Raw genomic sequence first — 13,756 nt, forward strand, 5'->3', positions numbered from 1 at the left:
AGAAGTTGGCAAATGCCAGAATTGAGGTTGTCTGTATATCCTAAGTTGGCTCCCTTATACCCATGCATTGTTATATAATTTTGTGATCATATACTATTTTTTCTACAGCCCTGTTCTCCCCGCCCCCATTATTCAGTGAACAGGGACAGCACTCCATTAATAAGCAGGTATTCAATTATGTTGATTTATCCTCATTGGTTTGCAGACAGAATTATTAATTTGCTCATGGAGTTTTCTGTGATGATCATCATCACTATAGTATGAGTGCTTTACAAACAATGATTTTGTTTTCACAAAACCTCTGAGGGGAGTGGGTAGTATTAATCTTCAGTTTAAAAGTGGGGAATTAGAGGTGCAGAGATTAAGTGTTAAGGTCAAAAGTGTTTGCTAATTTTGAGTGCATAATTTCAGTTGCCTAGGGTTTGATTTTTTTCAGAGTATTTAGCATTTTATAGCGCTTTATATGTTTAAAGCACAGCTCCCAATGACTTCAGATGCAGCTGTGAGAATGTTCATTCTCAGAAATTGAAGAACACACAATTAGTGACCACCTGTGAAAAGTTTTGGTTTAATTGACTTACCATGCATCACTCTCAGGGAAAGAATCCAACTGTCCAGGCTAACATTCAGCTGCCTTAGCCATAAGACCATTCTTTGTTTTCGTGCCATCCCTTATATATTCACTATACATCTTCTAACTTCTGTAATGAATGAGGTCTTACAGTCAAGAGCCTCATTCACTACATAACCCTGACTCATTCCCAGAGCACAGTTCATCATGAGCACTGTAAGAGGCAAAGGACCTATGGAAAATCATATGTGATCATCTTATTAAGGACTGTATTATAATGCATATTCACAAGGGGTCCCAATTAAGGTTGCATAGGCAACTTTAATTCTGTAACTTACTAACTTTGTGTGCTTGATTTTGAACTGTTAATATGCTTGTAACGTAGTTTTTGTGAGTGATTTTTCTGAGGCTTTTATAAAAAACAAACTGAAAAAACCTGAATTCTATCATGTGGAAGCATACTGACCCCTACATGGGTCATCAGCAGGGTTAGAACCTTTAGATCCAGAGCACAGCACTCTGAGGTAACTGAATGACTGATAGCAGTAGTCAGTTGTCATCCTTTATGTTGTTCCTCCACTAGGGGAGGTTGACACACAAAACTTTGCCAGTAATTTTCACAGGTATTTGCTCATTGCAGAGGAATTCAACTTGGATTTAATTCCAGGTTCTGGAGCAAGTGTGTTCTAAAGGGCATAAATGCTTCTACCCCATTTCTCCCTGAGCCTGACCCTATCTGCCTATGTCTTCTCCAGCCTATCCCTGTGTCAGTTCTTGTCTCCTTTCCCCTTGCCCCAGGTCTCCTCGTCTGATCTTTAGCCTCCCCTCTCCTTCTTCTGGCTCCCTGTCCATGTTCCTGCCTCTCTTCCCCCTGGGTTCCTTGTCACAGCTCCTAGTCTTCCCTCACAGACACCTTATCATAATTTACTTGTTCACTCCCTACTTCATCCCTCTAGCTTGGCTTAGCTCCTTACCCCTGTGCATTTCAGTCAGATCGTGTCCTTCTCTTTTATGGTATCAGGATACCAGCAACAGGAACATTCAAAACACAAGAGAGCCACTTTTGCTCTCCCTCAGTTCCTGTGCCTGGCACCACAGTAACCCACCTCTCAGCCGTCATGAGTCTCAATTGCGGGGAAAATCCTGCTTAGTTCCTGCATCTCTGTGTTGGAGCATGCTCAGTACAGATAAAAATCTTTGGGGAATTTAGTTGCCAAACTCTAACCACTCTATACTGAGCATGTATGTATTTAGATTTTGTTGAAAGGCTTATTGCTTGGCCAGATTTGAAAGGGTTTTTCATATTTCTGCACAACACAGAGTACTTGTCATCCTATGCTGTGTAATGCAACAGACGGTATGGATCCACTTAAGCCATATATAGAAGAGCTGTTTTATCATACGGCTCAGATTATTCCAGTTGCCAGTGAAAGTGTGTGTACGACCTTTTAAATTATGTAATGCCGCCAAGATCATGAGTGTGCAAACATCTTTCCAAGGTCCACTCTGCTTGGTATAGGAGAGGTACCTGTTGGTAGTTGAGAGACACTCATACTCCATGGAAGGCATGGTATTTTTTTATTTCTCCTTCAAGGTTGCCTTGGTAAGCCTTTATATCCATCTCATAAGTGAATTGTTTTGTCCCTCCTGAAACCAAAGCGTCCAGTTCTGTGCAGAATGGAAGTTTAGGTTCAAGTCACTAGTCCAATCTTATTTCATACGATTTACTTGAAATTTCACCTGTATCAGCAGATTTAAAGCTGTTCCATGCACCCACCGCTGGCACAGAAGATACTTAATCACAACTCTTGATGTTTTTAGTTAAAAAATTAATCTGTTCAGGGCAATCTGTCTATAATAGCTTACTAAGAAATTAATCAAATAGGATTACATTTTAGATTTTATGTTTTCAGAAAGTCCTAACTTTGAGATTTCCTCTTAGTAGAGTGAGAGTAGATACCTTTAGAAATTCAGACATGGAATGGTAGTTGGTACTGACTAGCTTAGAGTTATAAAAATAACTTTCCTTTGACTACTCTAGCATATTAGAGTATTTGTGACTTCTGCCAGGAGAACAAATTAATATATAACCTAGAAGCCCAATGACCTGCTGGAAGTGTATTATGGTACAAAAGTGGCAGCCAAACAGAATTTTCAGGAAGTAGTTACTGGATCTGACAGCACTCAGTTACAATTTATTTGTTCTGCAGACTTTAAATTCTAAGAGACAGATGTCTGCATCTCAGTCTTGGTTTCTTTTGGACTACAGGACTATCAATTTGTTTACTCCTGTCCTTTTTTAGGATTTAAATTTACTGTTGGTGCTTTTCTTCTACAGTTTCTTGTGGATGTGTTGTTGCTTCATGACACCCCCTTAAACCAGATGAGTCATTCAAGTGAGTCTGGTTTAGCAGAGAGATGTACTACCAACCATCTTAAGCCCTTTATCTATAGAATTTGTTTACCTCCTTGCTCTTCTGCTGTCTCAGAGATAAATCAGTGTAAGGTTTTATTAATATACAAGTTAATTTTTTAGGATTTAATTTAAGTGGGAGCCAATTAGAATCCTAGCTTTGCTTCCAAGCTAAGCTACACACTATAAAAATCACTGTCATTTCCATACAAATAAGGATCCTGGTGCCCCTAAGCCATCTTACAGTGAGCATGCAGTGTTTTTGGAATCAGCAAGTTCTGTTTCATCAGGGCCCTGCTGGACTCCTGACATTAGCCCTTTTGTCTGTTTCTCTGCATCGGCTGCAGCTGAATGTCAGCAGGGACTCCCTTCAGATAGACAGGCTTTTGCATTGAGTGTGCGTTCAGCAGAATTTGTATCTCAGAAATGTTGCCCAAATGATAACACTTTGAGAATGAGTGAGAAAAAGAAAGACTTCCTTATTTTCTCTCCTGATTTGTGATTGAGTTTTGCTTTAGTGGCCCTGGTTTTTCCTAACATTTGGAGCATGGTTGCTGCCCAGCTCTGTGTGGCTCATCCTTTTCCTGACATTTGGAATACTTTCACTTCAGGGAAGACTTATGAAGGTAGCTTGTTAGTGAGGACTTTTAGTTTTCATATGTGCTGAGATGCTGGCAGGAAAAGCAAATTCATGATCTCATGTAGATTCTGCCAATTTCTGTGACTACAAAACATTTGAGATAGGGAGAACTTGTGTGGAATCCCTCTACTGGTAAAGCTTATCTCCCTGGAAGACAACTATACAGTCATTCCAACTTTTGTTTCTCAGAGGCTTTCTTTAACCTTGTGTAACGGGGTTGGGGCACCTCCTTGTGGCCATGTCTGGGGATTAACTCCTATCTAGTCTGATGCCCCCTTTCTGATGGTTGCTCACACCGCATTCCCCCTCACTCTCCAGGACTCGCAGTGCTCTTTCTTTGTGATTCAGCCCCTTGGACAGATCATTGTATAGTCCTACCCTTCAGGGCCATCGAAGTCCCACTGGATCACCTGTTTGTATGCTGCTCCAGACAGTCTTTCACTCCAAGGCTAGGCCCTGTGCCACTTTCCCGGCAGCTGGGAGGGAACCTGGACTCACCCACTACTCTGTACTCCAGCCTAGGGACCCTATATCCAGCAACTATAGTCTGCTTGCTCCCAGACTTTATTTCCCTAGACTCCTTCCTGCTCCCTTTTTTATCTTCTGTTCCACTGCCCTGGGTTTGCTGACCCTCCCAGGGAACTACTTCCCCTCTTGGACATCATGGCAGACACTGTAGCCCCAAACAAACCTCCCTTCTCCCAGGGAGCAACTACAAACTACTTCCCCTGCAGCCCCTTTCTGTTCTCAGCTTCATCCTTTTATACAAGCCCAACTTGCTCCCTCCCAGGTGAACTTCATCTTCCATTAGGCTTATTGATTCCAGGCTGTGCTCCAGGTGCAGCATAAGAGGTTAATTGACCGAATTTAACCTGCTGTGTCTTGTGTGGGGTGGATATCACATCACACCTTGATAAACCTAGTTTGCTATCATTTATATAGTACTTTTCTGTCCATTTTCCTTTTCCCCTGTAAGCTTTCTGTGCTTTATTGATCATAAAGGTACATATACAAGCTACAAAGAATACAAAGGTAACTCAGTTTTTCCCAGTACTTAGCATTTTGCATCTAGAGAGTTGATAGAGAGTAGCTTGGTCATTGAACAGAGCCACAGAGAACCACAAAAAAAGTGTGTGTCATCCTGATGATGAACTGGCATGTATATGTCATGAATCTGTCACAGTAAATAATTAGTTGTGTCATATATTGACAATCATTCATGACACAGTATTATGTAACATTGGCATGGTTTTCCCCTTGGTGCTGGGATAGGCGAGGAACTCCTTCCTCTCTCCTGGCTGCTGAAAAGGAAGTCTTTCTCCTCATCTTCTTGACTGCTGGGAGGGAAAGGTGTGTGTCGCCTCTTTCTACTTTTACCTGACCTGGCTGCTGAGACAGAAGGAAGAGGATGTGTGTTGCTCCCTTTCTATTTTAGTCACACTTTCGTTCAACAGGAGGGAAGTCACACTAGGGCTTGCCACACCACCAGTTCATTTATCTCAGTGCTTTTGGAACGGCATTTGATATACAGAGCAACATAGTATACTTTTGTGATGGTGTTTTTCTTAATACAGGATTTTGATCAGACCCAGAGGTTCAGAGTTTTGTGTGCCAGTACATCAAGAACTCAATGAGTTATATGAGCTTTGAGTTGACTATCCCGCGAAGACCTCCAGGGTAATCACTTGCATTTCCTCTCAAAGATTCTCTCACTACCTTTTCATCTGCAGAGGGCTAACTCACTAGAGAGAGAAGTCTTTATGTTCGTGAAATCTAAAGACATTGTCAAGTACTGTAGGTTCCAATTTTTACCTACACTTAAAATTGAGCTTTGTTAACAATATGTTAAAAACTACAGCATCTTTTTCATGGAAACTGAAAGTATTGAGTGTTGAAAATATTAAAGGCATTACAAAAATAGTCTTACATTTATTTAGAGATCATGTGAGACACTTGCAGTGGGCTCTTTCAAGCTTGCGTGAGGTTTCAAGTGAATTCAGGATCTGAAACTAGGCTTAGCTTTTCAGTGGCCAATATTAGATGGATTTATAAATAATATGTTCCCTTCCTTTCCCAAGGAATTGCAATGTTTAAAGAATGCAGGCAGAGAACTGGAGAAACAGTGGTAAAACTCAGTTTATGAGGGAAGTGAGTATGTCCTATTTAAAATGTTGTAGAAGAACAGCTATGCCCACCTGAAGAACCACCTTATAGTTCATACCAACAGGGCACTGTTCTATTGGTATCAAAAACAGAAAAGCAGCCTATTAGCCAGCAGACAAAAGAACTCTATAGAGCAATAATATACTGGGAAGGAGAGCATGTCAAATTTCCTGCATCTTAATTTACTGCTACACTGCATATTATCTTTTTTTTTTTTTCAATTAAGTAGTTCAGAGTAATTGTAATTGTAAGCAGTAATTCATAAACATATTGGTGATCGCTTATTTGCAAAGCATTTAGCTCTCTTCTTTCTTCCTAGGAAACATACCTTGACTACATTTGCTAGTTACTGACCCTTCCATTGGGTACGGCATAACTCTGTTGTCCTCACCCATGAATCTGAAATGACATGAATTCCATAAGTGCTGTTTCTATTGGCATCAACATTTTTCTCTTTTACAATTACCCTATTTGAACCACTTAAAAATAGCTTTCAGTTTCTCAGCTCAGATGTTGATTGCATCTGTGGAAAATCATTCATGCTGAATTTGGGGAGATGTTTTATACTGGAATAGATGGTAATGTTTTCCTGGGATACAGCTTTGCCTGGGACATGATCCTATGTTAATCAGATTATAAAAATTCAAGTCTAGGAAGTTTGTTGTGATGACTTCTTTTTAGTTAGGGTTATAAATAGCCTAAGACTAATTTTCTATGGCAGTCCAGGAAGCCATTCTGCTGTTCTAATGCATGTGGTGATTCAGAGGAAGCTGCTTCTCATGCCTTCCTGGAGGGAGGAAAGTGAGGTAAGAGTGGATACATGTGAAATATGGATGTTAAGCAGACCATGCTCTGTGGTTGAAATGGGATGAGTATAGTTTCCCTAATAAAGATAAGGTCCGTTTTGGTGTATAGACTGGCTACCTTAGGTATTTGCACTGAGCTTAGTGGAGCACTTTTCAATTGTTTGGTGCAAATTCTCTTGTTACCAATGCAGCCCCATTGGTATTGCAATGGTAAAAATTAGGAGAATGTGAGCGCATGAGATTTTTTCTTACAATTTAGTCTGCATGGATGAGTTGGATAAACTGTAGTAGTTTGGCTGCCTGACTTCCCCCTCATTCACCTAACATGCTTGCTGTTGCTCTTCTGAGCTTTAAAGCGTGGAGGTGTAATGACATTTTTGTCTGGAATGCAGCTTGGAGAAGTGACACTGGCAATTTGTTTCAAAGAAGATTGAAAGCTAAAAGTGCTTTACATTCCAGGCTGTGGTGTGCTCAGGGCATAAGTTGTCTTCCATTTTGCAAGTAAATGCGTGGGTAGAAATACAGATTGCCGCATACACTTTACCTTACAGCATACAACAAATAATCATCCATGTTCAGGAATATACCTGTGTGAGAGATCCAGAACCATCATTATAACTTAAGTACTATTTTCTGCTGAACTGAAACAGTAAATATCAAGTATCATAAAATTACAAATAGAAGAAAAGGTCAAATAAACCTCAAAATCTTGAGATAACTCCCCTTGAGGGGAGGGGACCCCAAATAATGGGGCTTGGAGTGTTTGAACTCTCACGTAGTGAGGAAAGTAGTACTGAAATAGTTGTTTACGGCCCCACAGACTGCCTTCATACATCAGTCCCTACAACAGCAATAGCTGTTAAAACCACAAAGATAGACTAAATTCATGTGTTTATGAAGTAGCAAATATCGCTTCCTCCCTGTTCCCTTTTTCAGAGGAATATGCAACAAACAAATTACTGGATGAATCCTACAGTCTCCTTGTCCTTTCTAATGCTTATGCTATTGCTACCACTTGTTGCATCTGTGCTGTTTTTGGAAGTTGCTGTAATGTAGGCACTTATTTTTCTAGTGTCGAGGAAGGCCTCACAGAATTCAATTCAGCTGGCCTGTTCAAAGGCAAACTGAATTGTGTCAGTCTCTTTGCCTTGACCATGAAAAGAGGATAGTTTTGTGGTTGTCTCAGATTTGTCAGTCAGACCTCGTTTCTATTTTTACATCTCCTACAAACTTCCTGTCTTGCCTGGATATTATTTCATTCAGTGCCTTTTTTTCTCTGTAAATGGGAATAATGCTTACCAACTCACAGAGCAGGTACATCTACACAGCCAAACAAACAAAAAACACACCCCAAAACCCCATGGAAACAAGTCTCAGAGACTGGGTCAACTGACTTGGATTCATGGTGCTCACGCTATGGGGCTAAAAATAACCTTGTAGACATTCCCACTTGGGCTGGAGCCTGGACTCTGAGACGTACACCCCTCACTGGATTTCAGAGCCCAGAACATCTACACTGCTATTTTTAGCCCCATAGCGGGAGCCCTACAAGCCTGAATCAGTTGACTGAGACTCTCTACTGTGTGTGTGTGGGGGGAGGGGGTTGCATTGTAATAGAGAGAGAGAATTGTTCTGCAGTCATACACTGACATATTTTTAATAATAATGATTCTTGGAGGATGGGAAACAAAATGTATAACCAATTTTTAAAAATAACTTGATATTGCTCCTTCATGATCTACCACAGTGTTTCCTACCTCACTCTATTAAAAGGTCAGCACTAGTAACCAGTGTCTCTTTATTCCTTGTTTGTTTGCTGGTGTCCAAAGGAATTGCTCTAGTTCTTGGGCCTTTGATGCTGAAGTGAGATGAACTAAGAATAACAGAGTAGCGAAGTGTTCATTTATACTTTTCAGTACACTGATTTTTCCTAGTAATACTCTTCCATTCTGGACATTGACTTGCATGGGTGGGTGGAGATAGGGGAATTTTGTGCAAGAGAATCTTTCTCCATCATTCAGGGCCTTAAAATTTGCAGCTCAATAACTCTCTCCCTCCACCCCCCAAAGTTGGGGAAATTATAGTTATGTGCTGTCAAAAATGTTGAGTATTGGCAGCTGTTGTGTATTCCTTCTGACTGATTGGTCAAGAGGATTCAAGCAGCACATGTATTTCCAATTTTTCACTAAGGAAGGGAATTCACTGATGTAGTTTTCTGCTTCTAGCACATGCAGATGACGATCCAGGCTCTCCAGGATGAGCTTCGGATCCAGCGGGACCTGAACCAGCTGTTCCAGCAGGACAGCAGCAGTAGACCCAGTGAACCATTTGTGGCAGAGCTGACAGAGGAGAACTTCCAACGGCTTCATGCAGAGCATGAGCGCCAGGCCAAGGAACTTTTCCTGCTGCGCAAAACCTTAGAAGAGATGGAATTGCGCATTGAGACTCAGAAGCAGACCTTAAATGCCCGTGATGAGTCCATCAAAAAGCTGCTGGAGATGTTGCAGAGTAAAGGGCTGTCTTCAAAAGCCACAGAGGAGGATCATGAGCGGACAAGACGGTTGGCTGAAGCAGAGATGCATGTCCACCACCTGGAGAGCCTGCTGGAACAGAAGGAGAAGGAAAACAATATGCTGAGAGAGGTGAGTGACCCAGACATCAATTAATCTAAAAAATAATTCATTACATGAGCGATCTTCCTGTCCCTCCTTCCTAGTGTTAATCTCTGCTAATTCATCCTTGTATGCCTTCCATTCCTTTTCTGATATTCACCCTTTCACCACTGTGGGAACAGCATTTCCCATGATGGATCGACTGTAGATTAAAAAATAATCTGATGGAGTTTGTCCCCTAAATTAAAACCTCTAGTTTGTTTTTTGTCTCTCCCCTCCCCCAGCTCCCGTTTGTCTTTACTCCCCACGTGAAGCTGTGGAAGTTCATTATCGCGGGAATGTAACGTTCATTCAACCTCTTTTTTTTGTTTGTTTGTTTAATTGAGAGCAAACATCTACCTGTATTTAGGAAAGAGAGAAATCTTGGCAGTATTAATGGATGATCACTCTGCAGTTTCCATGGAAACAGTTGACTTGCTATGTAGGGTTTTTGTGATAAAAAAACATTAGCTGCCTCAGATGCACAGCCAAAAAAGATTATTTAAAGGAACACTGTTGCAAAAATTTATAACAAAACAATACTTAGATATGTATTGTATATTGTGGACATATGATGACAAGCATTCTTAAGTATAAATCACCCACAACCAGTTATAATGAAATGTAGGCTACTAATCCTACAAACAGTACTTATCTGTCTTAGAGAAATGCATGAAAATCAGCAATGTTCATCCCTCAGTCTTCAGCCAGTGTCATTAAATTTCTTGTCACTGTATTTCCTCTATTAACTGTAGATAATGTAGCGATTAACTCTGAAAATGCTGGCATTTTCCTGTCGATACATGGATTCAACAAAGGCAAAGTTTGCCAAAAAGTTGATTGCTCATAAAAATTTGGTAACTGAACATAAATATAACTAGGTTCATAAATACCCAGTTTACACACACAAATTAGTCACATAATTACACAGGCCTTTTGTTCTCATATGTTTTTTGAAAATCTGGCTTATTTGTCTGTCTACACACAGGGCCCAAACCTGATCCTTTGGAAACAGGAGGGAGGAGGATCATTCAAAGTTTCTGAAATGGGCATTCTGCAGCAACCAAAGTGTTGCATATCTCCTTGTTATACATTTTCCATCTCCTGTCATTTACATTTGTGCTCTTACAGGTTTCTATATATAAGGAAGATAGAATCCAGAGAATTTCTTGGCCAGATTTAGAACAGTAAACTCTTGAATGCCTGGAGTGAAGATATTATATTTTCAGACTTTCTCCATTCAGAGTTCTTGTCTTTTTAGTAAATATTGATACTGTTTGCCCCATTCCAGGCTTTATTTCTGCAGAAGTTAAAATGGCTTTGTGATGGGGGTAGACTAGGCCCAGATACCCCCTGTTGGAGGCTTCAGAATCCTGCCACACTTGTCTCAGGAAAGAAGCAGTGGAGAGGTCCTCCAAGTGGGCTAGAGTGGCTGCAGGGAAAGCAGCCGATCAGGGAGGCTGTAGGGGAAGCAGCCGATCATGGCCCAGGAGGGCTATATAAAAAGAGCTGCAGGACAGAGCAGTAGTCAGTTGCTGCCTGGAGTTGGAGGAGAGAGGACTGTGTTCCTGGCTGGCTGAGGGAGCAGCAGGATCACAGACAGCTCAGTATGGGCAGGGACCAGAGGAGCAAAGCAGGAGCTTGTGGCTAGTGCTGGGCCTGAGTAAGTATTGAGCCCAGGGAGGGCCGCAAAAGACAGTGTCTCCATGGAGGAAGCCCTGGGGGTATGGACCCATACCAGGGCTGGGACAAGTTAAAGACTGTATACCCCAGAAGAGGTTTCTTTGTTTCACGTAGAGACAGTGTGCGTGACTTGGCCGGAGGGCTGAGTCACTGAAAAACTTCCTGAGAAACCACTGATAGGTCACCATAAACTGAAAGACTGCAGTCACACCTGACCGGAACGGGGCGCTTGTGAGAGGTGGGTGCCAGGCCATTACAATTTTTTGACCAGAAGGGGGGCTTGCAAGAGATGGGTGCCATGCCATTACAGGCTTCCATTTATTCCCTCTCTAAGCACCAGCATCAATAGGGAGAAGTCAGGAGGAAGATGTACCTCGTTAGAGAGAGAGAGAGAGATTGATTCTGCTGCAGAGCAGCAGGTGTTGGGAGTGAGACAGGAGATAAGGAGTCTTCGTAGTGTAGTTGAAAGGCTGGAAATCTTATATCTTGGGTTATTTAATCCCTAGGCCTTCTCAGGAAAGGATTTCTTGTGGAGAAGAGAGATTACTGTGTGATCAGTTTTATTGTGCGTCTTAGGCAAGTGACATTTGGAACTTTGCAATTACTTTTTGATGCCAATCCAATTCTGAAGCATCGAGGAGGGAATAGCAGGATATTTCATAATTTATTACTCAAGTTATTGTCTCATTGTCTTCTCTGGTACATAGAATTGACCCATTTAGAAAAAGTAATTCCTTTTAAGCTAGTGTAAATGGTGGCTTCTTTGTCATTTGAAGTTCTTCTTTGAGTGATGTCACTGTAGGTGCGACAGCCCTCCCTGCACCTGGGATCAGAGATCTTTAGTAGCAGTGGCCATTGGACTGCACATGTACTCCTCCATGTCTTGTGCCATGAGCAGCATCTATAGATAGTGCTGTGCAATCCAACCACCCCAACATTCCTGGACTAAATAGTGGAAAAGCTGATATGGGATTCAGTCAATAAAGAATTGGAATATAATTAATACCAGTCAACATGGAGTAGCCTTTTATTTTATTTAAAGTGAATTTAGTAATGTTGTATTACACCATTGTGGGTTCGGCTCTGGTGGCTATAGTTTCAAGCTCAACTGAGTGAAAGTCACCTCTGCGACTTTCTTCAGATTCAGAGCCTCTAGGAACACACAAAGACCAAGGATATGGACAACATATACATTTACAAGTACAAGGTCTAGTCCGTTTTACAAGTTTTATTAAAGTTACAGTTAAGATTATGATTACCCAAGCATATGGAAATCCTATAAAGACCTATGCACCGGTAACAAATATAGTCATACTCACCTCCTTAACAATATTGTTAGGGTGTGATGGATGCCTTGCCAATTGATCATCAATAGAGGGATGGTTCCTGATGGAGTCTCCCCATAGGAGATTAATTTTACCCAATCTGGGAGCCCTCTTTTATCTTGTGATTCTGACTACCCGTACGCTGTGCGCATGTGCATGAAAGTGTCCACTCTCTTTTTCCTTATATGTATTGTCCCTCAAGAATATTGGGGCATCCTGTTTTTTTTTATAATTTGTTTATAGTTCCTTTTATTCTTATTAGCATTGACGCACAACCTTTATCATGTGGGTAAGGCACGTATTAGAAAGAATGTGCCTCTAGGCTGAGGTTGATGGTGGGATGGAAATTATTGAAATCATGGTGGAATTCCTCAAGGGCTTCTTTGCCATGGGTCCAGATGATGATGATGATGTTATCAATGTAGCGCAAGTAGAGTAGGGGCGTTAGGGGACGAGAGTTAAGGAAGCGTTCTAAGTCAGCCATAAAAAGTTTGGCATACTGTGGGGCCATGCAGGTACCCATAGCAGTGCCACTGACTTGAAGGTATATATTGTCCCCAAATGTGAAATAGTTGTGGGTGAGGACAAAGTCACAAAGTTCAACCACCAGGTTAGCTGTGACATTATCGGGGATACTTGATAGCTTGTAGTCCATCTTTGTGTGGAATATTGGTGTAGAGGGCTTCTACATCCATAGTGGCCAGGATGGTGTTTTCTGGAAGATCACCGATGGATTGTAGTTTCCTCAGGAAGTCATTGTGTCTTGAAGATAGCTGGGAGTGCTGGTAGCGTAGGGCCTGAGGAGAGAGTCCACATAGCCAGACAATCATGATGTTAGGGTGCCAATGCCTGAGATGATGGGGCATCCAGGATTTACAGGTTTATGGATCTTGGGTAGCAAATAGAATACCCCTGGTCGGGGTTCTAGGCATGTGTCTGTACAGATTTGTTCCTGTGCTTTGTCAGGGAGTTTTTTTAGCAGATGGTGTAGTTTCTTTAGGTAATGTGCAGTGGGATCAGAGGATAATGGCCTGTAGAATGTGGTGTTGGAGAGCTGTCTAGCAGCCTCTTGGTCATATTCCAATTTATTCATGATGACAACAGCATCTCCTTTGTCAGCCTTTTTGATTATGATGTCAGAGTTGTTCCTGAGGCTGTAGATGGCGTTGTGTTTAGCATGGCTGAAGTTATGGGGCAAGTGATGTTGCTTTTGCACAATTTCAGCCTTTGCACGCAGTACTACTTTAAAGGTGAAATTGTAAAAGGAAGATCTGCCTATTTCAGCTATTTATTTTTTATCACAACTGCATCTAAAATGATAGCACCATAGAGTAACAACTATATTTTTTGTTCAAACATGAGAATTCAAGAATAGTCCAGTAGGAAGACAGGCAGTCCTTAAGAAAGAAGTATGAAATAAAAAGTTTACCAACCTGAAGATCATGCATGTTCAGACATGTTCCTTTCATCATCTTCAACACAGCTTCCTCCTGAAAAGGAACAC

At 41.4% G+C, this 13,756-nt stretch overlaps 1 protein-coding gene across 42 annotated transcripts in view; it reads left to right on the forward strand.

Annotated features, from left to right (window-relative positions):
* ERC1 (ELKS/RAB6-interacting/CAST family member 1) overlaps positions 1 to 13,756 on the forward strand; it is a 525,728-nt gene that overhangs the window by 91,617 nt on the left and 420,355 nt on the right. For 38 of the 42 annotated variants that reach the window (XR_010598153.1, XR_010598155.1, XR_010598149.1 and 35 more), the window contains one exon: positions 8,819 to 9,235. The exons of the other annotated variants lie outside the window; for them this stretch is intronic. Coding sequence is in view for 31 of the 38 variants with exons in the window: in XM_065582406.1 (XP_065438478.1) it covers positions 8,819 to 9,235 (417 nt within the window). In the remaining 7 variants the exon portion in view is untranslated. The remainder of the gene's footprint in view (positions 1 to 8,818; positions 9,236 to 13,756) is intronic. 42 annotated transcript variants of the gene reach the window in all.

The sequence above is a fragment of the Chrysemys picta genome, chromosome 1, assembly GCF_011386835.1.
Source record: "Chrysemys picta bellii isolate R12L10 chromosome 1, ASM1138683v2, whole genome shotgun sequence".
Taxonomy (NCBI): domain Eukaryota; kingdom Metazoa; phylum Chordata; order Testudines; family Emydidae; genus Chrysemys; species Chrysemys picta.